This window comes from Mustela erminea, chromosome 20 (genome assembly GCF_009829155.1).
Source record: "Mustela erminea isolate mMusErm1 chromosome 20, mMusErm1.Pri, whole genome shotgun sequence".
Lineage (NCBI taxonomy): Eukaryota > Metazoa > Chordata > Mammalia > Carnivora > Mustelidae > Mustela > Mustela erminea.
Window position 1 is genome coordinate 22,493,912 of NC_045633.1, and position 24,244 is coordinate 22,518,155.

The following is a 24,244-nucleotide window of genomic DNA, read 5'->3' on the forward strand; positions in this document are numbered from 1 at the left end:
GATCTCCCACAGCCATATTCCCCCTGGACAAGAGGCCTGTCCAGAGGCCACCCTTTTTTGAGGACACAGGGCCTCCATCCTCGGGCCCCTGGAGCCCAGGCCTAGGCTCTAGTGCAGCAGGAACGTGGGGCCCTGGCCTAGTGACCACCCCCAGCAGGGAGGGGGCAGAGGGGCAGCTCCTACAGCCACATGTGGCCTCCGCAGGGTCACACTGAAGCCCCCACAACCACAGCCTGGCCCCCATACGTTTTTCTCTTTCCCTGGAAGTGCCCAGGGCTCCCACTTAGGATGGCTGCTGCTGAGGGTGGGGAGGAAATGGTTTGCAGAGAAAGGTTTGCTTTATTGCAGTGACAGAGAGGCGTCCTGCGGGGGCGGGACTCTGGTAGTAAGTGGAAACATGTGGAGCTGGAGCTCTTTTTTTTCTTTTTTTGTTTTTGGAAGAAAAGCAAAAACACAAATTCCTTTAAGTCAGCAGGCCCAGGCAGAGCAGCAAGGGCCTGGCCCACAGTCACCACTGCCCCTCCCTGACACTCTCTTCTACCTCGAGAGGGGCCCCCTCTCCCCTATCCAGCACCCAGCAGGTGGGGGGGGGGCAGGACGGGGCTCACTGGGGTGCACATTGGTTCCTGGGTGGTGGTGGGACCAGCACAGCTTCTGGGGGTGAGGAAGCACCCCCTCCAGTCCGCTGAGGCTTGGGGGACTCTGGGCGGGGCCCGAGGGTCGTGCAGACAGGCGGGGAGGGGCTCAGAAGTTGCTGAAGATCTCGCGTTTCCGGTTCCAGTCCATCTGTGGCGCCCGCTTGTTGACTCGGGTGGCTCTCGCCTTCTCCTTGGCTTCGGCTGCCGTGGGGCTCAGGTGGAGACCACTCTCCTGAAAGGGGTCCCGCTTCCAGGTGCTGCTGTCCTGGGGTGGGGGACAGAGCGGGCAGGGGGCCAGAGTGAGCCTTGGACCCAAGCCCTCCGTCCCATGATCGCTCCCAGGGAGCTCACGCCCCAGGCCACTGGGCGGGGCTGGGGCAGTGGGCCAAACGGGGCATCCTAGAGGGGATGACCCCACTGCCCAGGCTGTCCGCTATACAAAAGCCCACCCCCGAGGCCTCTGACCGCCCCCCCTTCGTGTGTGAGCAAAGCAGTGGAGGTGGGCGGGCACTTGCTACCTCAGTGTCCTTGTCTAAGCCAGGCAGGTCACTTCGGGATGAACACGCTGAGCCACCATTGAGCTGGGAAACCAAGGGCAAGGTGTGGCTTCAGGGACCCTGCCCAGGAGCCAGGGGGCCCCCACAGACACACAGGCGCACGCATGCGCACATCAGAGCCACATCTCTTCTTCCGTCCTGCAGCAGGCGCCGAGCCTCTACTGTGCTCCAGGCCCAGCCTGGGCAGGATGCGGGACACCCGGCAGTGAGTGGACAGGTGCTGCAGAGAGCTGGAGAGTCGGCCCTGGCCAGCTTACAATAGGGATCACCCCCAAGAGCATCCCCTGGGGAGGAACCCCTTCCCAAGGGGTGACGAAGGGGGACTCCAGGTCGCCGGCCAGTGCTGGGCAGAGGGAATGACAAGGCCAAGAGCCCCATGGGGCTAGGGGTGTGGTTGACCCGGGCCAGGACCCACAGGGAGCATGAGGTTTAGACTGGGTCTCACTGTCACACCAGCACAAGGAGATGTTGAGGTGGGGGACTCAGTCAGGCCTGGAGATCCCTAGAGGTGCCCCTACAGTTTCCTGGGCCCACCTGGTCCATTCCCACCCTCTCACCTGGACAGGGCTGGTCCCGTTGGTGACTGGTGATGGCAGTGGACCTGTGGGGACAGGGTGTCAGGGGCTGCCCAGGCCCCCAGGCTCCACCCCATCCCCAGTCCCCCAGGCAGCAGCCCACCTTCCAGATGCTCCTCAGTGGGCGTGACCCGCAGCCGCTTGAAGTACTCGTCCGTCTCGGGGTCCACCACTAGCAGCCGGGCCTCGTCCTCCCGCGCCTTGATGCTGGCGACCACCTCTGCGTGGCGCAGCCCCTCAATGTTATGCCCGTTCACCTGCCCCCAACAGCGTGGGGTCAGCCCCGCCAGAGGTCAGGCCCCCACAGGCCCCCTCCCCGCGAGCCACCCAGCCAGGTGTGGCATCAAATATTCATCGATATTGTCACCAGCCGTGGCAGCCAGAGGAATGTCAGCTCAAGTTCCCAGCATCTCTCCTCTTCCCAGCAAAGACCTCCCTGCCCAGAAACACGCTTGGGGTGACATGGGCGGAGACATGCTTGAGGGGACACGGGCCCAGACACATTCTGCGGGACACGGGCCCAGACACACGCTCCTCCAGGGGACACAGGCCCAGACACACACTCTGGCGGACGGGGCCAGACACACGCTCGGGGGGACAGGGGCCCAGACACATGCTTGGGGGGACAGGGGCCCAGGCACACACTCGGGGGCACATGGGCCAAGACACATGCTCAGGGGGACACAGGCCCAGACAGACGCTCAAGGTGGGGGACACGGGACCAGACACATGCTCAGAGGGACAAGAGCCCAGACACACACTCAGGGGAACACAGGCCAAGACACACGCTCTGGGGGCAGGGGCCCAGACACACGCTCCGGGTGGGGGACACGGGCCCAGACACACATTCTGTATGAGGGGCACAGGCCTAGACACATTACTGGGGGGACAAGGGCAGAGACACACGCTCCGGGGGACACGGGCCCAGACAAACGCTCAGGGGGACAGGGGCCGAGACACACACTTGGGGGGACACACCAAGACACATGCTCAGGGGGACACAGGCACAGACACACACTCGGGGTGGGGGACACGGGCCCAGACATATACTCTGTGGGGGGGTCATGGACCCAGACACACTCTCGGGGCTATTGGGCCCAGACACACGCTTGGTGACAGCCAGCACCCTGAAACCTCCATGACAGGTACCTCGATGAGTCTGTCCTGGGCGCGGAGGCCAGAGTGAGCGGCCGGCGAGCCTGGGTCCACGGAGCGGATATACTGTCCTGGCCGGGACTTGTCACTGTGCAGGTTGAACCCATACCCTTGCGGGCCCTTCCGTAGGTGGCAGAGCCGAGGGCGTAGCTCCCTCGGGGGCCCACCGACATCCTGCAGGTGCATGAGACCAGGCTGAGTTCTGATCTCCCCCCACCCCCACCCCCGAGGCCCCTGACCCAGCCCCCTGCCAGGCCTTGGCCCCAGAATGCAGCTGAAGTGGAGAAGGATGAGAGGAACCCCAAATCCACACTCAACATCACGGTCCGCCCGGCAGCCCCAGGTCTCAGGGACAAACACTGTACCCATGTCTAGGGGCCCTGCTGGGCTGCCTGGGGCCGAATTCCAGCAGCAGGATCTGGAGCAGAACCTCAGTTTCCAAATCTCAAACAGCCTCACATGGGACCAGGGGCTTTACAGGGTGCAAGGGGACCTGCTAATGGGCAGCGCTGAACCCAGGCCAGGGTCCTAGGAGCTGCCACTCAGCACAGCGTCCTGGGTGCAACCCCTCCCGCTGCCCTGCCCAAGCGAGAGGCTGACGTTTGTTTTGTTTGTTTTGTGGCCTCTCTCACATTCCAGAGCCAGCTGGAGCCACCGCCACCCCCACAGGGCCCAGGGACAGGGCACAGGGGCCTGAGCCCAGGGAAGCCAAGTGGGGGACCCACCGTCCCACCCTCCCAATCCGGACACGGAAGGCCCACGATGCCCCAAGCACCACCCCCCCGACCACCCACGGCCTCGCCGGGTTTTACCTCTGGCATCCTGCAGTACAGGGCTGTGGGTCAGGGGGCCGTGCAGCTGGGGGCCAGGCCCCAGGACCCCCACCCAGCCACGGCCTGGGGCTGGGACCACAGTGCCCAGCGGCTGCGGGTGCTCAATTAAACATGGCCGGTGGCCGGAGTGCGCGGGCGGGCAGCGGCTCGGGTTTCCGGGGCTGCTCAGGACTCTGGCGCGCATGCAGGGGAGCATGTGCAGGGTGAGGGTGCTCTCTGGGGCCCCTCCCTGACCCTCCACCTACCTCACCCTCAGAGAAGCTGTCCAGGCCCCAGGCACCTGCCCCTTGCTGCTCAGGCCACCCCCCCAACCACTCCCAGCCTCCGGGCCTCTGAGCTCATTCTTAAACCTCAAATCTGACCCTGAGCCCTTTGGCCTGCCAATCCACCTGGCTGTGGACCCAAGCGCTTGTTTTCTCACAGGGCAGGTGGAAGGCCCTGGCTCTGGGCCCCCCACTTGTGCAGAACACCCTCTTCCTGCCCAGCCTGCACCCCTCCTCTGGAACCCCTTCCCGGACCCCCAAAGCCTACCCACCCATGTCCTTGGGATCACGACTGCAGGCCACCGCTATCCCCATAACCCCAGGGACTCAAGGGGCAGGACAGCGGCTCCTCGATCCCCCAGGGGTTCCTCTGCTCAACATGGGCTGAAGGGATGGGGGTGAGACCCCCCAAGTGCCCCAGGGCCCCCCACCGATTCATTTCCTCTCCCAGACACATCTGGAGGCACAGACTAGGAGTCCCCCCCAAGCCCCCCACAGCGGTGCCTCTCCGATCCAGGCTGCTGGAACCCAGGCTGACAGGTCGGGAGCAGAGCCACAGCCAGGACCAAGCATACCTGGCAGGTATGACCGGGCCCAGGTGTGAGCGGTGCGCGGCCAGAGACCAGACACACAGACACAGGCTCGCAACCCGCTACACGGCAACACACGCGTTCGAGAGGACAGCCCTGGCACTAAGCCCTGTGGCTTCTTCTCACGCCCTCCACAGTGACCTCCCTGGCGGGTCTCTTGAGGTCCCCAAACAGGAAGCAGGACTGGGGGGGCATCCGGGGCCATGAGGCCAGGCTGAAGTCACATCCGGGTTTGGGGCCATCCTGGCCATCCCCCTGCCTCGGCCCAGCACGCCCACTGCTCACCGCACCAGCCAAGAGCCTTCTCTGGAAGTCTTGCCCTAATGCTCTCCTGCCCGGCAGCACTCAAGGAGCCCCGTCCCCCACACCCAACCCCCAGGCTGAGAGCTGTGCTGGGGCAGGGGCAGGCTGCGTGGAGAGGCCCGTGCAGCAGTGGGTCAGGAGGGGGCGTGCAGGCTCCGCATCGCTCACATTCCTGCCTCCCTGCCCTGGCTCCGAGCATTTCCTGCCACTTCCCAGCCAGGCCCTCGGGCTCCCACTGGCTCTCTCCATCAGGCAGCCCTGGAGCTGGACAAGCCCCGGTCTCAAAGCCGAGCAGTGACCAGACAAAGACGCTGGCTTGGGGGTACCCCAGGAGCCGGGCTGTGCCCCCCCAGATGGTGACTCACCAGCCCTGGCAGAGAAAGGCCCCCATTGTTGCTCAAGGTCCAGCCTGCTCGCACCAGGGTCACCGGGGCGTCCCCAATCCCCTCTCCTGACCCTGAGGGACATGGGCTAAGCCGGGTTGCTGGGGGTCCTCCTTGCCTACCCTGCCCCCACCCAGGCTGACCTGCGTGAGTCTCCAGGACGGTCTCTGTGGAGAGGCTCCTGGGGCTGGGGCCAGCCGTGTGGCATCCCCAGAGCGGGCCATGGGAGGCAGGAGAGAAGTGGCAGGCACCGAGTGTCCAGCTGAAGTGGCCTAAAGTCTCCAGCCAGCCCAGGCCACCACCCATTTATCCACCTCCACAGTGGCCCCAGCTCCCCAGGGATGGGTGGGGGACGGGAGGGGGGGGCTGAGTCACTTTGGGGAGCAGGGTGGCGGCTGAGTCCCCCTCCCATGCTCAGGCCCCAGCTAGGCACCCCGTACTGGCTAGGTTTCAGTCCCAAGAAAGGAAGGAAGGAAGCTGCTGGGAGGCCCTGCCCTGCCCCCAGGACCCGGGGCTGGGGGGACAGGGAGGCCAGGGAGGGGTCCCCGGCGCCACAGCAGGAGACAGTCCTGCTGAGGCTCCCAGGGCTCTCCCATAGGCACGAGGGCCCCCCATACTAGGCGGCGAGCCCCCACAGGACTCCCACTCACGTGCACCCAAGGACCTGTGGAACCGGGGTGGGGGCCCAGCTCTGTCCCCACCTCCACGGCCCCGGCATCGCAGCCTGCCCCGTCTGTGCGGGGGCTGTCCCCTGTTGTCACTGTCAGGATCAGCTGCGCTGCAGCTGGCCTGGCTGAGTCACCACTGACTAGGACCCCACAGCACCCCCATGGGAGGGCCTGCCCCCTCAGTGCCCTCCCCAGCCCCACTTCCCCCAGCCCAGCCGGGATGGGGGACAAGGAACAGAGAGGCCAGGAGTAACTCGAGGGGCCCTGACTCCCAGCTTGGCCCTTATGAATGAATGGTGGGACGCTTCATTCTGCACCAGAGCCCAAGCCGTCCATCCCACCTGGCCATCCCACCCGGCCATCCTGCCTGCAGGCACCCCCTCCCAAGGCACCCTGACCGCCCGTCGGTTTGGGGAGGTCAGCCAAGGCCCGGCTCTTCCTCCAGACCCTCTGAACTCAGCCTGTTAGACAGCAGGTCTCTGGCCGGGAGGGAGGGCTTGACCCTGTCCTCTGGGCCTCCCCTGCAAGCCCCATCCCCAGGCCAGCCCCCACCACAGAGCCCTGCTAGTCAGGCCCCACTTTGTTCCTCTAAAAATACGCCCAGAGGAAGCCCCCTCCTAAGGCTTCCTGCGGCTCCCAGAGCCTGAAATAGCAGAGGGGGAAGGTCCCACCCAAGGACAAGGTGCCTCAGCACCCCTCCCTACAGATAAGCCCCAGGGCGGATTTTTCCACAGGAAGGTGAACTCAGCGTTTGTGTCTAAATCAATGGACAAATGCCTGGAGGGGAGGGGCGCTTCCTCTGGGAGGTAAGGACGCTCCTGAAGGAGAGGGGCCTCCAGCCCGCTGGCCGGGCCGGGGAGCCAGACCAGCCCGCACATCAGCCCAGGACTCCCTGAGACCCCACAGCCGACTTGGATGCCCCCTACTTGGGCCCCTCGACCATCCCCGCTGGGCTCTGGAGCCCAAGGAACAAAAAGCATCCTCAGGGTTCAGACCCAGGCCTGTGCCTAGGCTGGCTTCCCGCCTGAAATGCCGTCTCCCCCAGAGACCCGGGCACAGCCAGCTCACGCCGGAGACTCGCACACCCGGAAACTTCAGCTCTCACACCTTCACCGGCATGAGGCCTGTGGGTCTCAAAGTAGGATCTGGGGAAACCACTGGGATTGAATTTCTTTAAAGAGATTTAAGAAAAAAAAAAAAGGCGCCTGGGTGGCTCAGTCTCTTGAGCGTCTGCCTTCGGCTTGGATCATGATCCTGGGGTCCCGGGATCGAGCCCCACGTGGGGCTCCCTGCTCACTGGGGAGCCTGCTTCTCCCTCTCCCACTCCCCCTGCTTGTGCGCTCTCTCACTCTCTCTCTGTCAAACAAACAAGATCTTTTTGAAAAAAAGGCAAAATGGGCATGAGAAACGGTGCCATGGGGTTTCAAAAGCATAGAATGATCAGGGCACCTGGGTGGTTTGCGTTCAGGGTCATGAACTCATGAGTCGTGAGATCAAGTCCAATGTCGAGACCGGGATCAGGCTCCACACTCAGTGGGGAGACTGGCTGGGGATCCTCTCCCTCTACCCCTCCTACTGCTCTCTCTCTCCCACCCCCCACCTTTCTCTCAAAGAAAGGGAAAAAAAAATAAGATCTTTAAAAAAAAAAGAGCGAGAGAGAGCGCAGAACAAACAGAGTCACGCTCCTCTTGGCCCCCCTAAAGTAGGACCCCCCCAAGTCCTGCCACACAGAAGTCAGTAGAACAGCAGCCCCCCACACATACACATCTTCTAGCTCTCTGGCCTGGAGCAGATGCAAGAAGGAAAAAGCACCCCAACCGCTATAGACCCCAAACTGAGGACCCAGCTTAGACAGTGTCCCCGGCTGTCCCCAACCACGCACTGCCCACAGAGGAGGACCAGGCCCTACCTCCCAAGGCCTTCCCAGCACAAGCAGGCTCCTTAGACATGCAGACACCTGACATGAACACAGAGCCAGCCGCAATCTGATCCGTCCCGGGACCTCCCAGCAGACCCTTGCCAGTTCCGTCAGCCACTAGGCTGGGCTCGTCAGAGAGACCTTTCCGAGGCCAGGAAGCTCTGATGGGTATCCTGGGGAAGAGGGTCAGAGACAGGGGGCCAGGGACCAAGGTCACGCTCCCCCGGGCCCACCTGGCTCAGAACACAGGCTGAGGGCAGAAAGAGTGGCCCCAAGTAGGCAAGATGGTAGTCACCAGTTGCCCCAAGAGGCAGAGGGGATGGAGACTTCTGGAGGTGAGCGAGGGGGAGACTGGCTGCCATCAAGCGGCAGACACGCGGTTGTGGGAGAAGTCGGGGCTCCCCCGCGCGCAAGCCTGCCGTACCTTCTGGCCAGCCTCAGAGCCCAGGCTGCTTGCACGTGCCCAGTCCGGCTTTGGCTCCCAGGGGTCGTGGGCGGGTGGAAGCCCTCGATGCGCCATCTCCTCGGTGCAGGTCAGCTGCCGCCGGCGGAGCTCCTCGTCTGTCTCCTTGTCCACCACCAGCAGCCGAGTCTGCCCTTCCACAGCCTTGATCCTCTGCACCACCTGGGCCAGGCAGGTTGGGGGGAGCAGGTCAGCAGTCGGCACTCTGAGCAGCACATGGACAGCGGCGCCACCCAGGGCTGGCCCTGGCTGGTGGGCCAGCAGCTGGCCTACCAGGGATGGGTGGCTGGACCGAGAGGCCCGCCGGCTCCGCCCCCCACCCCCGGGCCCCGGCAGCTCCCTCCCTCTTTACCCAGCACTCCTGATTGGGGCTGTGAGGGCTACAGGGTCACTGGGGAGCCTCGCCTAGCCCGGGTCTGGTCCAGGAGGGGCTGGGAAGCTGGGTGAAGCAGTCAGGTGGTCTGGAAGGCAGTGCACGGCTAAGTCTGGGGTTTTTAGGGTGTGCGTGTGTGCACGGATGCAGTGCACGGCTAAGTCTGGGGTTTTTAGGGTGTGCGTGTGTGCACGGATGTGTGGGAAGGCGTGCATCCAGGGTCTATCTTTCGGTCTGGGGTTGAGGGAACAAGGGCTCTCCCTAGGTCCCCGTCTGGGGATCTGCGGCCACTGCTGATCTCAGTAGTGGAGCATGGATGTCGAAACCCCTGCTTCTGAGCTCTCTATTTGCCTCCAGACAGGACCCTGACCCCCTGTTCCTGCCGGACCTGCAGAGACAGGAAGGCCTGGTTCCCGAGGCAAGGAACCTGCTGGGCACCCACACACAGCCTGGGAAGCAGGGCTCAGAGCCAATAGATAGAGGCCCCCTGTGGGACAAGCGTGGCATTGGGAGCACTGGCGTACCTATGCAGGTGTCTGTGAAGTGTCCAGAGCACGTGCTGGGCCATGGAGTGTGCATGTCGGGGTGTGGTGTGCAGGGAGAAGGAGCGGTCAGTGCCCCCTGGGCATCGGGGTAGGAAGGACAAGACCCCCACCCCAAGTGTTGGGGGAAGGCAGAGAGGGCCCTCATCAGCTGCTCAGAAGAAGCTGTCGACAGATAGGAGGGTGTGAACCAGGCCCATCTTCCCCGGGCCCTCCTCTGTCCCCTCCTCTCTCCTGGTGAGAGCCACTGGAGGACCCCAGCACGCTGTGGCTTCCTGACTGTGGGACTCAACCTAGACGCTTGATATTCTCAAACATCAGCTTCCTTATCTGGAGAATGGGAGCTGTGACTACACCTGCTCCCTCCTGGGCCAGCATGGTTCTGCGCGAGAGCTACAGAGACCAGCACCTGGGAGCCTGGAAGAAGCAGGTGCTCTGGGGCTAGGGCTGGCAGTGACGGTTAACCCAAAGCCAGGTGACACTGTGCCAGCCCCTCCCTGTGGTCTGCCGAGCCCAGATCTCCGGCCCACCCCCACCCTCCTTCAGCAAACAGCTTTATCCAGCTGAAACTCTGGGTGCAGGACAGAAGGTAGGCAGACGGACAGACAGGCAGGGGCCTCAGGGGTAGAAGCAGGAGTTCAGCTGCTGGTGCAGCCAAGAACCAATTTACTAATCTCCAGGCCCCAGGGCTGGCCATGCAGACGGGTCACAGACTCACAGGGCTGGGAGGACACCAAGAACCCTGAGCAGAAGGGGTGGAGGGAGCTGGACTGACGCCAGCCGAGTCCCTGGCCAGTGGGAGATAGAGTCCCCCAGGGAGCAGAACCTGCCAGAACAGACCCTGCCCTCCTTCTGGCCCTCGTCCCCAGTGGCAGGAGACAGGGGGCCAAGGCAGCGGCTCCTGCAGGGCCGGGCGGCCTCCAACGAGGACGTGTTGCCACCAGCAGCGACTCTAAGGGACCCAGAAGCCATCAGCCAAAACACACATTAGTACACTGACCTGCCAACACACACTAACTATTACACCCAGCCAGGCAGGCAGACCCACAGGCCCAGACACACACACACACACACACACACACACACACTGGACTGCAGATCTGTGCGCGCACACACAACTAGAGGTGCACATTCACACGTACAGTGCAGCACGTGCACGCACACACACTCGCTGACACACACACATACAGGTGTGCCCTCACTGGGATACCCCTAAGGTACCCCCGGGGGGCTGACGTGGTCACAAGTGCGTGACCCCCAGAGGGACGTGTACACACACACATACCCAGCTGTGTACACAAGCACGTGTTTACACTCACAGACAAGCACTCAGGCCCCCCTTAGGCATGGAGACCCCCAGGGTGACTGACGCCTGCACTCCTTCCCAACTGAGGCTCGAAAGAGACTCCAGTGCTGGGGCCCAGGGCCCTGAGCCGCACTGCGGGCCCCTCCCTGCCAGGATGCCCCCTCCCCGGCGCAGGAGCCAGCTGGCTGAAGCGGAGAGGGGAGCAAGGAGGCCGGTGGCCGCTGCCTCCGTGGCCACGTCCGCCACCTCGTAGCGGGAACCCACGCAGGCCCTCGTGCGACCCCCTCCCGCCCGGGCAGGGCGCCGAGGCCTGGGCGCACGCAAGCGCCCGAAGCCGTGGTCGTTGGCGCCCCGCGCGAGGGAGCGCGAGGCGGGGAGGCGCTCCCCGGGGAGGGGGCCCGGCGGGGCGGCGGGCGGGGGGCGGGGCGCGGGCACCCACCTGGTGGTGCGTCTCGCCCTCCACGTTGACGCCGTTGACCTCGACCAGCCGGTCCCCGGCGCGCAGCGCGGCCGCCTCGGCGGGGGAGCCCGGCTCCACGCGCCGGATGAACTGCCCGCGGCGGCCCTTCTCGCCGTGCAGGTGGAAGCCGTAGCCCTGCTCGCCGCGCACCAGGCGGCACAGGCGCGGCCGCAGCGGCTCCGGGGCGGCCATGGCGGCGGCTGCCCACCGGCCGACCACCGGCCGGCCACGGCGCTGACGCCTGCCGCGGGCAGGCAGGGGCGCGGGGGGCGGGCGCGGAGGCGGCGGCGGCGGCGGCGGCGTTGGGACCCGGCGGCGCCCTCGGCTGCTCCCGCTCGGCTCCCGTCGCCTCGGGCTCGGGCTCGGGCTCGGGCTGCGGCACCGCCCCCGCCCCCGCCCCTTCCCCGCCTCCTCGGTGGGGCCGCCCCCGCCCCGAGTCCCGGCCGGTCCTGGCTGCGGCCGGCCTCGGCACCCTGCCAGTCCCGGGGGCGGAGGAGTCCGCAGGGCTTTGGGACCCCCCTCTGTCTCGCCCGGACTCTGGGCAGCCTCCCTGGCGCCAGCGCCTTTGCCTCCTAGTCCAAGAACATTTATTGAGCACCTACTGTATGCGTTCGTGACACGGAAGCGGGCTCTTGACGTGGGAAAGGAGTGGAGAAGGGGTCCTCAGGCCGAACAAATCCACATGGGGGCGGAGGATAAGAACAACGGCCACAGCTCTGTCCTCCATCCTCGGGAACACACCCTCCCTTGCCCCGTCGCTGTCTCTGTCTGGGGATCTGTCCTACACCCAGAGCTGCCCTAGACCAGCGTTGTCCCAAGATGGTCCAGGAGGCAAAAAGGAGTTTGGAAATGACAACGCAGCAGCCCGCCCCTATATTCTGGAGGCCAGTTACCAGGTGGCTCCCGCCCTCTCTAGGATATCGTTTTTTGCTTATCTGTGCTGGGGATGTCTGTTAAACATTACCCATCCCCCAACACACAACTGTCTCTGCCAGGGATCCTCACTTGTGCCCCTGCTCATCCCAGGGAGAGATGACATGTATCCAGGACTTTGGCCTCTGACCTCTGGCTTGTGATCAGTGCTCAGAGAAACTGCTTCCATGAACTAGCCCCTGTGACCCACCCCCTGACCCCAGCCCACCCTTCCCTCCATCCTTCTCCCCTAGCGTCTAGCTCCTATCCCCAGCATGAGTGCCCCTTCCCCCAACCAGACAAGAATGACAACAGAAAATTGGTTATGCTTTGTCGTGCCTCAGAGTACACTTTATCTGGAAAAACCCAAGGGCGCTCAGGCCATTTTGCAGATCAAGAAACTGAGTTCTAGGGGCGCCTGGGTGGCTCAGTGGGTTAAAGCCTCTGCCTTCGGCTCAGGTCATGATCCCACGGTCCTGGGATTGAGCCCTACATTGGGCTCTCTGCTCTGTGGGGGGGGCCTGCTTCCTCCTCTCTCTCTGCTGCCTCTCTGCCTACTTGTGATCTCTGTCTGTCAAATAAATTTTAAAAATCTTTGAAAAAAAAAAAAAAGAAAGAAACTCAGTTCTAGAGAGGAATGGGACCTAGGCAAGGTTCCCCAGCTCCTCTTAGGCACTGCTGTGAGAGTCCAAGTCCACACTTTATCATGGAGCTCTTTCTCAGCCTCAGATACAGGAAGACAGCTGAGTTCCCCCTCAGCCTGCCCCTCCCAGCCTGCCCAGACCCCTGCACATACCTGGTCCCCGGGGGTCAGGCATAACCAGCCCATACAGTTCCCCATGGGGGCAGAAGCAGGCTCAGTTCGGGTCCCAGTCCTTGCTGCTCCTTCTCCCCTCTCCAGTGCCCTTAGCCTGGGCGCCCAGGCCCCGCCCAAGCACAGGCTCTCCTCTGGGCAGCCTCCTGGGCCCCAGCCCCTTGGGTGTCCACACCCGGCTGCTGCCCCTAAAAGCCACTTAGGCCAAGACTGCACGGCTGCTTCCCCACCCCCACCTCTAAGTTCCTGGCTGATGCAGCCATAGGCTCCCGCTGAGCTGGCCACCTCCATCTGTCTGCTTGCCTGTCCAGAGCTGGCTTGTCCGGTCTGTGACTGCCTCTCTGGACCCAGCCTGGTGCTGCTGCTCCTGAAGGCTTTGCCACTGGTGCCGTCTACCACATACCAGCCCGGATGGGGCTTCGGGGTCACCCCCAGCAACCAGGACCTGCCAGTTTGTGGTATGCGGCCATGCCAGAGTCTAGGGAGGTAGCTGGATGGAAGCCCCCAGGCTGGGGGTAGAGAAATAGGAGCCCCTGGTCCTACGGAGAGGACCTCCCTTGGAGATCGCCTCCCCCCCCAACCCTGCCCCGGCACAGAAACTCCCAGGATCAGCCTCAACCAGTCTGGGAAGATGAGGGAGGAGTAACCAGGGACATGTGGTCCCAGCCAGGGGCCAGAACACTGCATCACAGGGAAACAAAGGAGGCTCCAAAGCAGAAAAGGAGCTGGGAAGGACCAGGAAGGTAACAGAGTAACAAAGGCAACATCAGAGAGTAACAAGGGGGGTGGGTAACAGCCCCAGGATAAAGGCGGCAGGGAGAAGGGCAGGTAGATTCCGCAGGGGTAGCAGGAATGGGTGAGAGGAACACGTTAAGGATGGGGGCCCAACGAACAAACGCAGGGAAAGCGAACCCAGCGGCTCTCCGGGCAAACTCTCCCATGCCCTTCCTCCAGCCGCGGGCCTCTACGTGAGACAGAAGTGGGTGGCGGAGAAACCGGCCGAAAGAACAGCATGGACAAAGACCCAGGAGAGCGGTGCGCAGGGGCTGTAAGGCGTTTGGGTCGCCTGGGACCGGGCCAGGGGAGGTGATCCGCGAGGCCAGCTGCAGGCGGGGAGGCCGGTGGGAGGTGATCCCCACCCCTACCCCGACGCCCTCGCTGCCACCTTGCTACACAGGCCTTGCGACAAACAACAGGCAGACCTCTCGGGGCTTCCCTCTCCTGGGCTCTCAGAGGGGGCCCCTGGGGTGGGGGTAGGCCCAGGGCTCCGGGAGCAGGGAAGGGGCTTTCCTCTGAGCTTTGAACCTAGCTGCCAGGTGCGGCGCCCCGCAGCGATGGGCGGAGCTTGGTCCTGGGCGGGGACTCCGGGGCGTGGCCGTGGGTAGAGGCTTGGTCGCCGGCTGGGGAAGGCGTGGGGGCCCGTCTGCAGGGTGGGGCCATTACTCTGACGCCCGGGTAATGCCCCGGAGCTTCCCGGGCCGCGCCGCCTCCCTACTGGGCATTAACGGCCCCATGGGATGACCGGGCCTCGCTTACGGCCGCCCCCTTCAGACTACGCCAGGCCTCTCTTCAGAGCCCGAAACTGCAGCAGCCGGGACGAGCGCGACGGAAAGAGAGAGAACACGACACCCGGAGCCGAGAGGGAGAGAAACGGGGAGAACCGCGCGGACGACCGGAGGGAGGTGGCGCAGGAACCCGCTCACTCGCTCTGGGCCCGCCCACCACCGCAGGCGCCGGCTGGGGCTGAAGTCCGAAGGCGCAGCCGCGCAGCGCCGCCTGCCGGCTCTCGGTGGGATTGCTTCGCTCATGGGGCTGCCCCGGGACCCCCCACCCGCTCGGCCTTGCCCTGCTGGGTGGCGATTGCGAGTGAGGCCGCGCCTGGGGGCTGCTTGCACTGCAGGAGCACAGGGGTGCCCGGAAGGCGGTAGGCAGAGAAGCCGGGCTTCTGTCAAGTCCCAAATCAGCACTGCTTTTTCATCTTGGACCTGGTGTCCACCCCTCTGGACCGGGGTACCTCCAGGCAAGGGAAATCTAGAGCCTCACCAAGTGTCCAGCGCTTGTGACCGAACATATGCAGACCACTTGGCCCCGGCTCGGAGTACCTGTAGTCTGTGTGGGGAACAGGAAGGAGCAACAGGACCAGGGGACAGGGCAGCTGTGTGGCCCAGCCCCAGAACGTGGATTTTGCGCCATTGGTGGTGGAAAGTGAGGTGCTGTGCCCTGGAAGGGAGATCAGATCAGGACGCCCATGCTTTGAAAGGCCGAGTTTGGCGAGACGCAGGAGCAGGAATGGACTTGGAGTGCAGAGAATGGCTTCACCTGAGGAGTCTGTGGCCACCCCTTCCCTCAGGGCTGATCCTGGAATCAGAGTCTGTACAGTCAGGGCTCGGTCAGTAAGAACGGGGAGGGCCGAGAAAAAAGCACCCACATTAGTAGGAGACAACATGGGGAAAAGGATGTACCCAGGAGATGAGCGGGAATTGCCAGTAAGGAGAGATAGGGGCATCCAGAGGCGAAGGAGAACGTGGGGGCTGGTTCCATGTGAGTATCTCGAAGCTAATCAGCTCAAGGGGTACCGGACCACCCTCCTCTGCTCCTGGCTGGCTGTCCTAGTGGAAGGCCTTGCCATATGGCCAAGGGAGGGCCCAAGGGCAGACAGCATCAGGGTACGGTGACTGGGTGCTTGGAGGCCCTGGATAGTTGTGAGAGTCAGAGCCCACGCAGACGAGGAAGCAGAAGCGGGGAGAGGCCCAGACACTTGTGAGCGGGAGCTGTAAGGGGGCCCAGGTGGAGGGAGGCCCTTATTCCCGATAGCAGAGCGTAACTATATGGGGGTTGGGGCCGATAACTGAAAATGCGGAGGCGATAAGAGTGGAAGGGTCTCTGAGGGGGCAGGGGTCCTTCCTCCCTAGGAGGAGAACGGGGTCTTGAAGGAGGGGCTGGGGGTTTGCACTTGGTCTCCAGAAGCCACTGGATGAGGGGAAGGAGGGGTGCAAAAGCAGTCAGGTTTGAAATGAATCCTGGGAGATGGGGGAGGGGCTGGGTGGGCTCCTTGGTCATAAGGTCCCTTAAGGAAAACATACTCCTCCCCAGCCTGGCCAGAGGGCATAGTGAGGGGGCACTCTGGGGCTCCCAGGAGGCTGGCATTGGGGGCTCTGACTCTAGGGTGTGAGTCCTGTTTCCCTCTTTCTGGTGGATGGCAGTGGGACCTAGGGTCTGCCTTGCACCTACCTACCCTGCGACCTCTCCTCTCCTGTGGGACTCTCGGATCTGGTCTGATGACCCCATCCTGGAACAGGAGATGCAGTGGCAGAGAGGGAAGGGGACCAGTCTCTGCCTCTGTCCCCTCTTCACCCATCCCCCAAGCACTTACAGATCAAGCTGGTTAGGAGAGGGCACGCCCCGGGCCAGGGACAGGGCTCCTGATATTTGCCAGGGCGTGAACGAAGCTATTTGCACCCTGAAGCGAGATGCCAAGAACACATCACAGAAGAAAGGCATCACACGCGGGAACGCATGAACCAGGCAGCTTTTATTGGCCAGACCGTCTGGCCTGGCCTGAGCTGTGCGCCCAGGCAGAGAAGTAGACTCCCTCTGGGTCAGACAAGGGGCATCACCAGCAAGGGGTGCACTCAGGATGGCCCTGGGGAGAAGTGGGAACCGGCAAAGGTGGTTCACTGTGCAGACCATGGCTGAACAGGAGACACGCCAAAGGCTCTAGAAAGAACAAAGCCGGACCTTAGGGAGACGGTGGTGCACCCTCCACTAATCCTCCCCCCAACTACCGTTCCCAGATGGGAAGGGTAGGAGGCTCCAGGAAAACCTTTCTGGGCAAGAAGTGGGAGATAGGAAGATCGTGGGGGTTCTCGTGGGCACGCAGATCTCCCCAGACATCCTCCACCCGCTGCGGTCCCCGCCCCCTTTCTCTCCCCACGTACCTGGCCTGCTTCACCCGGGTCCAGGAAGGGGCCCCCAGCCGGGGCTCCAGTTCCGGCTGGGGCTCAGTGGCGCGCTGGCTCCAAGGCGCACTGACCCCGAGACCTGCGCTGGGGTTCCCGCTTCCCGTCTCCAACAGTTCCCGAACCCCCGAGGAGAGCAGACGAGCACCGCGGGGGATGGGCTCCGGGGAGAGGGTGTCTTTGGCAAAGAGCCTTTGGGGGGACGCGCCCAGGCCTTGGGTGTCCCAGGCAAGGGATCCGGCCGCAGGGAGCAGCGCTCGGCGCCACACGTAGGGCGACGGCGCAGCCCCATGAGCAAGCCCGCGGCACGGCCCACTGTGTGGTAGCGGGGACTCGCCACGTGCTTGTACCAGGCGCCAGCGGGGGGCGACAGGAGCAGCAGGAGCAACAGCAACGCGCGCACCGCAGGGCCCCGCATTGCCGGGCCCCGCGCCAGGGCGCTCAGGTTGACCGCCGCCCGGCGGGGCAGGCCTGCAGCTGACTCGGCTGGGTCCGGGCGCACTGCGGGACCTCGGCGTCGTCGGGGAGCCGGGGGAGCGTCGGGGGGGCCGCAGCGCGGCGGACCCCGCTATAACTGCTCGCCGGCCCCGCCCCCTCGCCCCCACGGTACTCGCTGCGCTCCAGAAAAGCAGGAGGAGGGCTGGAGAGGGAAGAGCGGCCCAGGCTGTTGGGACAGGGACAAGGGCGTGGGTGGTGAGTACCTTCTCCCAGGAGTGGGCCCTCAGCTAGAACTCTAAGTGATGCTCTGCTGGGGACGCCCCTGCTCCCCGCTCAAGAAGGACTGTCAGGACACCGGGGTGTGGGGGGGGACGTGTCCAAAGGGATGCCTCCTGAGCTAGAACTCTTGCAGGTGGGCACCAGAAAACGAAAGACTGGGGGGGGGGGGGACTAGAAGAACCCTAGTGGGGCCAGAAGCGCTGACTGGTGGGCGTCCTCCGCATCATTCAAGAACCCTCTGTGCATCTCCTCTCCTGAGGGCTGTCTCTTGTCCCCCCACCCCTTCCACCCGCTCTGGTGAGTCCCCTGAGTGAGTCCCAGCTGCAGCTGGATGCTTGCAGCCACAAACTTGGCCACATGGGCCCTCCCTGAGATGGTTAGTGCTTCCCTACGGCTTCCGGAATAAAAAGTAAACCCCTCCTCTTAGCCTTGCCCTGGCCTGGGCAGGAGAAGGCCCTGTGGACCTCCAGCCTTCTCTCTGGTTGTGATACCCCCTCCCCCAAGACTACTGTCTCAGATGGCCAGTTTTCATCTTCCTGCCTTACCCAACAACCTGTGATGCTGCCTGCCTCTGTGTTTCTGCGCCCAGAACGTCCTTCCCACCCTTGTACTTGTCCCTCAGGATCCTGTCTGCATGGCCCTCATCCGAAGGGTCCCCTGGAGTATTCCGCTGTGCATGCATGTGTCTAACAAACCTCTCCAGAGGGCAGAGCCAGGCCCATTCTTGCCTGAGCCCAGCCCTGGAGGGATGCAGGCCCCAAAATAATCTGACCTCAGCCCACCCCCAGCAAGCACACCACTCATGGAATATTTCCTAGGTCCCAGATGCCAGGGATCCTGGAGAAAAAAAATTTTTTAACACTTTATTGTCAGAGAGTGAAAGAGGTGCTCACTTAACCAACTGAGCCACCCAGGTAACCCTGAAATGTCTTATTTTGATCTCCAAACAATACCATGAGATGGGATTTTTTTTTTTTAAGATTTTATTTTGGGGAGCACATAGCGGACTCAGTCATTAAGTATCTGCCTTTGGCTCAGGTCATGATCCCAGGGTCCTGGGATGGAGCCCCGCTGGGGCTGCTTCTCCCTCCCTCTGCCCCTTCCCCAGCTTGTGTGCATGCTTTCTCTCTCACTTACTCCCTCTCTCTCAAATAAAATCTTCTAAAAAATTTTTAAAAATTTTACCTTTTAAAGTAATTGCTCCACCCGATGTGGCGCTTGAACTCAGAACTCTGAGATCAAGGGTCGCTGGCCAGCCAGGTACCCCCAAATGGACCAGTACCGACCTCCTTTATCAATGAAGTAAGGCACAAGGAAAATGAACTTGCTCAGATCACTGCTGGTTAAGCAGTGGGACGAGTGGGGTCCGACCTAGAGCCCCCCAGCCCAACAGCACCGCTGTGGGGACCAGAACTGCAGTTCTCCATGGAAACTGCCCCTCGCTCTCTGCTGGTCTCCTCAGCGAAAGGGAAGGCGAGATTCTGGGAGTGAAGGGAACAGCCTTTCCTCCACGTCAAGGGGCCAGAGGCGCTGGGAGGACAGAGGGTGCACCTCTAAGGCAGGAGGGACCCAACTTGGTTGTGGGGAGCCCTGGGGGCACTGAGAAGCAATGCAGCCCTCCCTACAAAGGCCCTGCGGAACAGGGGAGAAGTGAACCAGGCCCTGCGCCCTCTGCTCGGTGGTGGGGATTGGGGGAGGCGTGCACCTCGACCTCTCCTGTCAGTTTCTTCACCTGCAGACTGGGGTGGTGAGAGCCCCTCCTCAGCTTACTGTGAGTACGAATCCAGGCGTGGGTCTCGGTGCCAGACCTGACACACAGTAGCTGCCCCCAGAATGCATGGGCCACCATCTCCTGCTGTTCCTGTTGGAGGCTTCCCGGCCTGAGCTGTTGGTAAAAACGCTTTGATGGAGAGGTGACTGGCGCAGGGACTAGTCGGGTAGGGGGTGAGAGGCAGCTGTGGGCGCACCTGGAGGGGCCTGGTGGACCACAGGGACCTGGAGCTGCGTGGAAAGCAGCCTCCCTGAGGGGGCCCTTGGCCTGGAGAGCCGCCTGGAGTGTGCAGTGGGCGGGCAGCACAGCCTGATGCAGGCCGCTGGGGTCCCCTGACGCTACATATCCTCCCTGCTAAGAGTACTTGGTGGGGGCGGGGGGTGGGGGGCTTCCTGGAGCCCCCACCCCACCCCAGTTCTTCAGGGGAGGGTCCGGGTGCCCCCTGGCGGGGGCCCAGCAAAATCACTTGCAGCAAGGTGGTATGGGGTCTGGGGCTGCTGGGACATGAAGCAGAACGACAGGTACCAGCATGGATCCATTTCAAACACAGCATCACAGAGAGTCCCCTGCAGGACACCATGCTCCATATCTGAAGTTTAAACACCCGTCCTGCTTGTTTATGGCTGTGAAGCCCATGAGACAATGAGGGCCCCCGCTGAGACAGAGCCGGGCTCCTGCTGGGCAACAGTGTGCAGAAGCATGTGGGGAGAGAGCCCAGGGCCAGGCTGGGGCAGCAAAGCACACCACAGTCTTGGGAACTCCCAATGTGGGGTATAGGGGACGAAGGGCTCTGTGCCCTGCCCAGCCCTGAGACCCCCACCCCCACCCCGGCTGCAGGAGTCACTCTGGGAGGAGGGGAGGAGGTGACGGGCCCAGGAGGGCTGACTCTCCTTCCTGGGCCTCACCTCTCCCTTCATCCACCCAACACCCTCCTAGAAACCAGGGAAGCATGGCTTCGGAGTGCCTGCATGCTCCCTTTCCCCAATGGCACCAAGCTGCCTATGGGCCGGGGCCACTCGCAGCCCCAACACCGCACACAGGCCCCGGCCCCAACAAGGATGCCATCCTAAGGACTCCGCGATTGAGTAATGTCTTCTTTTTAAAAACGTATTTATTTCTATCAAGGTAATTTACATTATAAACAGAATGCTAGTATAGGGAAGAACTTAAAACTGTCCCTCACCCACGCTTTCACATCCCAGTACTTCTCTCCTAGAGGCAACAGCTCCCAACCCCTTCAGCTCTCTCTGCTGGTACTTATCACAAACTCAACTGCTATCCCAGCAGCGGCTTTCTAAGAAGCCACGATGTACTTTGAGTAAACCATGCACGTCCTGTCTTCACAAGTGCATCTGCCATGTGTGCACGCGTGTACCTACTCACAGCCCAGAATAAGAAAGCAAAGATTTCCACTCCCGCGGAGCTCTCCTTGCAAGCCCCCCAGCCAGAAGCCCCCAGCACAACTTATCACCTCATCAGGGTGACAAGCACCCTCAGCACCACCCCCACGACACGTGGGGGACCAGCCAGCAGAATCCCTGGGCGTCACCCCCACCGTACAGGCAGAATAACAGCCCCCCCCAAGATGTATGTGCCCCAGATATTCTGGAACCTGTGCACACCTACTAGATGCAGTAGAGCAGGGGACCGAAGTTGCAGATGAAAGAACCGGGGGTGCTCATCAGCAGACCTTAGCAGAAGCAGATGGTCCTGAATCAGGCAGGTGGGCCAGCGCCATCACCTGGGTAAATGTGGAGGTGGCTTCGGAGAACAGGGTGGAGGGGGTGTGTGTGACAAGGGAGAGGCTGGCAGGATGCACCTGGCAGACGGCAGATGGAGGAGGGGGGGCCTCTAAAGCCGGAGAGGGTGGGATGCATTCTCACCGGGAGGCATGCACCCCATCTGCACCTTGATTTTATCCCACTGAGACCGCTTCCGAACTTGGGAATTCCGACTGCAAGATAGTCAATCTGTGTTGTTTGCAGCCACTAAGTTTGCGGTCATTTTTTTAACAGTGGCCACAGGAAACTCATGACCCAGCGGACATCAGTAACGCTCCTGCTCTGCTGCGACCACCGCAAACGTTGCTTGGGGGTAAAACTGCCCCCAGTTGCGAACCATAGACCCTGAGATTGTAAACCGCCACTCTCCGATTTACCTGCTTTACGCAGCGCCAGAAGGCTTCCTACTAATGTAGATGAAGCTCTGGTCCCTCCCTCTGTTCGGATTTTGTCACCACTTTGGGTGAACTCACTAGCCAGCGTTTATGTTGTTATGGCTGCGTAAATACTGTCCTCTGCCAAGGGGACGATCACTACGTTTCCTTTCCCATGATGGCGTTTTCTTCTTTGCTCGTTTGTGTACATGCTCACTGTGCTACTTTCCCCCAAAGGCTCTGAGAGACAGGAGGAGTTCCTCAAAGTCCCTTCTCCGGATGCTCAAGCTCGCGAGGACAGCCTGGTCGGTTCCATGTCTGCTCCAGAGGCCCCACTGTGGGAGACAGCAGCTTTCTGCCCCAGGCTGTGCACCCTCTTTCTGGAACATCTGTACAGGTACCTTCCCGTGCTCTGCTTTGGCTCTTGTCCAGGTTAGAGCCCGCTTGCTGGATGCCAGGTCATGTTCCAACTGGTACGCCCTAACGTAGAGACAGGAACCCTCTGGCAGTTCCACGCAAATGGGGACATGAGACCTAATTAACTTGTCCCTTTTATGGCCATGTCTCTATGCCTAGTGCAAAGATTTTCTAGGTGTAGAATCTGTGGATGGATAACCTACTCCTCAGAAATCTGAGGCCATCTCTGGGTTCCGGTGTTCCAGGAGTAAAGTCCTATTCTCAGTCCCTCCTCTAGGATCTTCTCCCTCCTTACCCCATCCTCCCTAAAGCTGTCAGGGTCTTTGCTTCATCTGCAGTCCTCCAAGAGGACATTGCTTGCTGAGGGCCTTTCCTCCCTGGCTGGGTCCTTTCAGCGTGAACACTCGCACCCTTCAGTAATATAATCCACGTCTCTCTGCTTTCTCTGTTCTTCCTCACATTCCTACGAATTAGACTGTGCACCTTCTAGAGTCAGTGTCTCAGCTTCTTTATCTTCTGTGTGTCTGCTTGCTGGCAGATGTCTCCCAACTGTACCTTCCCAAATTGCTCTTGAGCTTTTACTCATGTTTTTAATTTCTAAGAGCCCTTTATTTCCTAACTGTTCTGTATTCGTTATTGTTCGGGGAATCCTAGCCTCATTGCACGGAAGCAGCATCTTTTCTGCAAATGTCAAATACAGCTTTTTCTTTTTTTTAAGTAGGCTCCCCACCCAACATGGGGCTGGAACTCACCACCCGAAGACCAAGAGTCACGTGCTCCACCGAAGGAGCCAGTTGGGCGCCCCAAATACAGTTCTTTCTAAAGCTTCCTTTGGCTCCCTGGGTCTGCTTGGTGTGGTCCATCTTTCACACGGCAGGCTCTCCTCCTGAGCCTGGACATCCTTGGCTGCCCTCACCTGTGAGCGACATCTTGATGCTCTTTCTGTGGGGACGTGGCTTTGCCGAGTGGGCTTCACTGCAGGAATGGCTTTTCACTCTGTAATGGGGTGCGCAATAAAGCTTTTCTCTGGAGGACCCCAAGCAGGGGGGTGGGGTGCGGACTGGATACAGAAGCCCGGGCAGGGGTGGAGGGCCCAGGTGCCCAGCTTCCATGCACTGACCTGCAGGGGCTCCCGTTTTCAGTACCCTGCCTCAGTTCACCCTCAGTGAAACTTCTTATCAGCGTTCCCCCCAAAGGTCTCAAGGATGCTTTGTAAAGTGAGTCACTCTTCCTGTTGTTCCAGAATTTGTTTACATCTTTCACTCGCTGCTTCCTCCCTTCCTGTCCTTTTGTACTCGTGGACTGGCAGTCTTTTACTCCTCTGCCGTCATTTAGTGGGGCTGTGACAGTGAGCAGGCATCTGCATGTGGCCTGTCCACCAGATTTACTTGATGTGATGATGACCGTTTTGCAACTCAAGAGTGAGGAAGCCAAGGGTTCAATGAGCTAACCAAGTTCACCAGCAAATAAGTGGCTGAACTGGGGTTTCAAGCCCATTTCTGTCTCATTCTCAAGTCCAGGCTCGCTCCCCAACAACACACTGCCTTTTTCTAGAAGGCTTCAGATTTGACTCTCCTCCTTTGATAGCAAAAGGGACGTCTGGAGTGTTCCTGTCCCCCAAGGATAGCGAGGAAGCCCTCCCTGCAGGGGCCTGAAGCCCAGTATTCACCACCGTCCACTTAGCAAGCTTGCCCTGATGCTTCTCTGCACCAAGCCCCCGAGGTCGGTTGGGGGTGCCAGTGAAGAGCCTGAGTTCTTATCAGGATCCGGAGAGATAGCCCCTGGCTCCGAGACGGAGGTCATTAAAAAACGGTCTTTTATGATAACAATTTGCAGAAGTTTCTTATTTGGGGAGGCTGGAACAGGGTGTGTGTGTGTGTGGCGGGGGTGCGCCTGCTGACCAGGCCTGTTTCTGCGTGAGCTGCAAATACAAGCGGCCTGGGCTGAGGGGAAACGATGGGCTCCCCACACGGCGGCTACATTTAGCAAATAAGCTGCAGGACGTGCGGTTTCCGATCGACTCGGGACAGCACATCTGCACGAGAACGGCCCTCCCACAGCGGGGGCGCACTCACGCTGCACCGCGGGGAACGCCGTCCGCGGCTGCTCCGAAATTCCAAGCTGCCCGGCGGCGCGGCGTCGGCAGCGCAGTGGGGCGCGCTGCGGTCCTGCCCGGGCCCCGCGCCCCCGGCACACACCCCTGGCCGGGGCCTCTCAGCCTCCGCGCCTCCCGTCCGGCCCCCGGTCCCCAGCCCGCGCCCCTCGTCCGGCCCCCGGTCCCCAGCCCGCGCCTGCCGTCTGGCCCCCAGTCCCCAGCCCGCGCCCCCATTCCGCAGCCCGCGCACCTCGTCCGGTCCCCGGGCCCCCGCCCGCCGCCCCCTGTCCGCGCCTCGCCGGGGCGGAAGTGACGACAGGCGCTTCCGCCGGGCGGGGCCGTTGCTGGGCGGGACGCTGACGTCGCCCGGAAGGGGC

At 61.9% G+C, this 24,244-nt stretch overlaps 2 protein-coding genes across 6 annotated transcripts; both read right to left on the bottom strand.

Moving 5' to 3' along the window:
- Window positions 1–630: 630 nt before the first annotated feature.
- Window positions 631–11,379, bottom strand: SLC9A3R2 (SLC9A3 regulator 2). 5 transcript variants are annotated; one of them, XM_032327291.1, is made up of 7 exons: window positions 11,007–11,379; window positions 8,308–8,508; window positions 2,920–3,099; window positions 1,874–2,027; window positions 1,753–1,796; window positions 1,157–1,219; window positions 631–903 (listed from the first exon to the last, which is right to left on the bottom strand). In XM_032327291.1, exons 1-7 carry the CDS (start codon window positions 11,217–11,219, stop codon window positions 745–747), a joined length of 1,014 nt encoding a protein of 337 aa, XP_032183182.1. In that variant the 5' UTR covers window positions 11,220–11,379; the 3' UTR covers window positions 631–744. The 5 variants fall into 5 exon arrangements, with proteins under 5 accessions (XP_032183182.1, XP_032183179.1, XP_032183181.1 ...); XM_032327288.1 differs by having other exon boundaries at window positions 1,154–1,219; window positions 11,007–11,336; XM_032327290.1 differs by lacking the exon at window positions 1,157–1,219 and having other exon boundaries at window positions 11,007–11,336.
- Window positions 11,380–16,155: 4,776 nt separating this feature from the next.
- On the bottom strand, window positions 16,156–17,254 carry NPW (neuropeptide W). The gene is given in 3 exon segments (XM_032327301.1): window positions 16,156–16,470; window positions 16,692–16,989; window positions 16,992–17,254. Coding segments are annotated over 3 exon segments (480 nt in total). The 5' UTR covers window positions 17,131–17,254; the 3' UTR covers window positions 16,156–16,427.
- Window positions 17,255–24,244: the final 6,990 nt, after the last annotated feature.

What these genes read in the sequence shown, in the direction of transcription:
- SLC9A3R2 (XM_032327288.1), bottom strand. Translation starts at nt 11,219, where the DNA reads ATGGCCGCCCCGGAGCCGCTGCGGCCGCGCCTGTGCCGCCTGGTGCGC. An exon ending in GCTCTGAGGCTGGCCAGAAG is followed by an intron (nt 3,100 to 8,307) that starts GTACGGCAGGCT and finishes ATGCACCTGCAG; the next exon opens with GATGTCGGTGGGCCCCCGAG. An exon ending in CCCAGGACAGACTCATCGAG is followed by an intron (nt 2,028 to 2,919) that starts GTACCTGTCATG and finishes TGTTGGGGGCAG; the next exon opens with GTGAACGGGCATAACATTGA.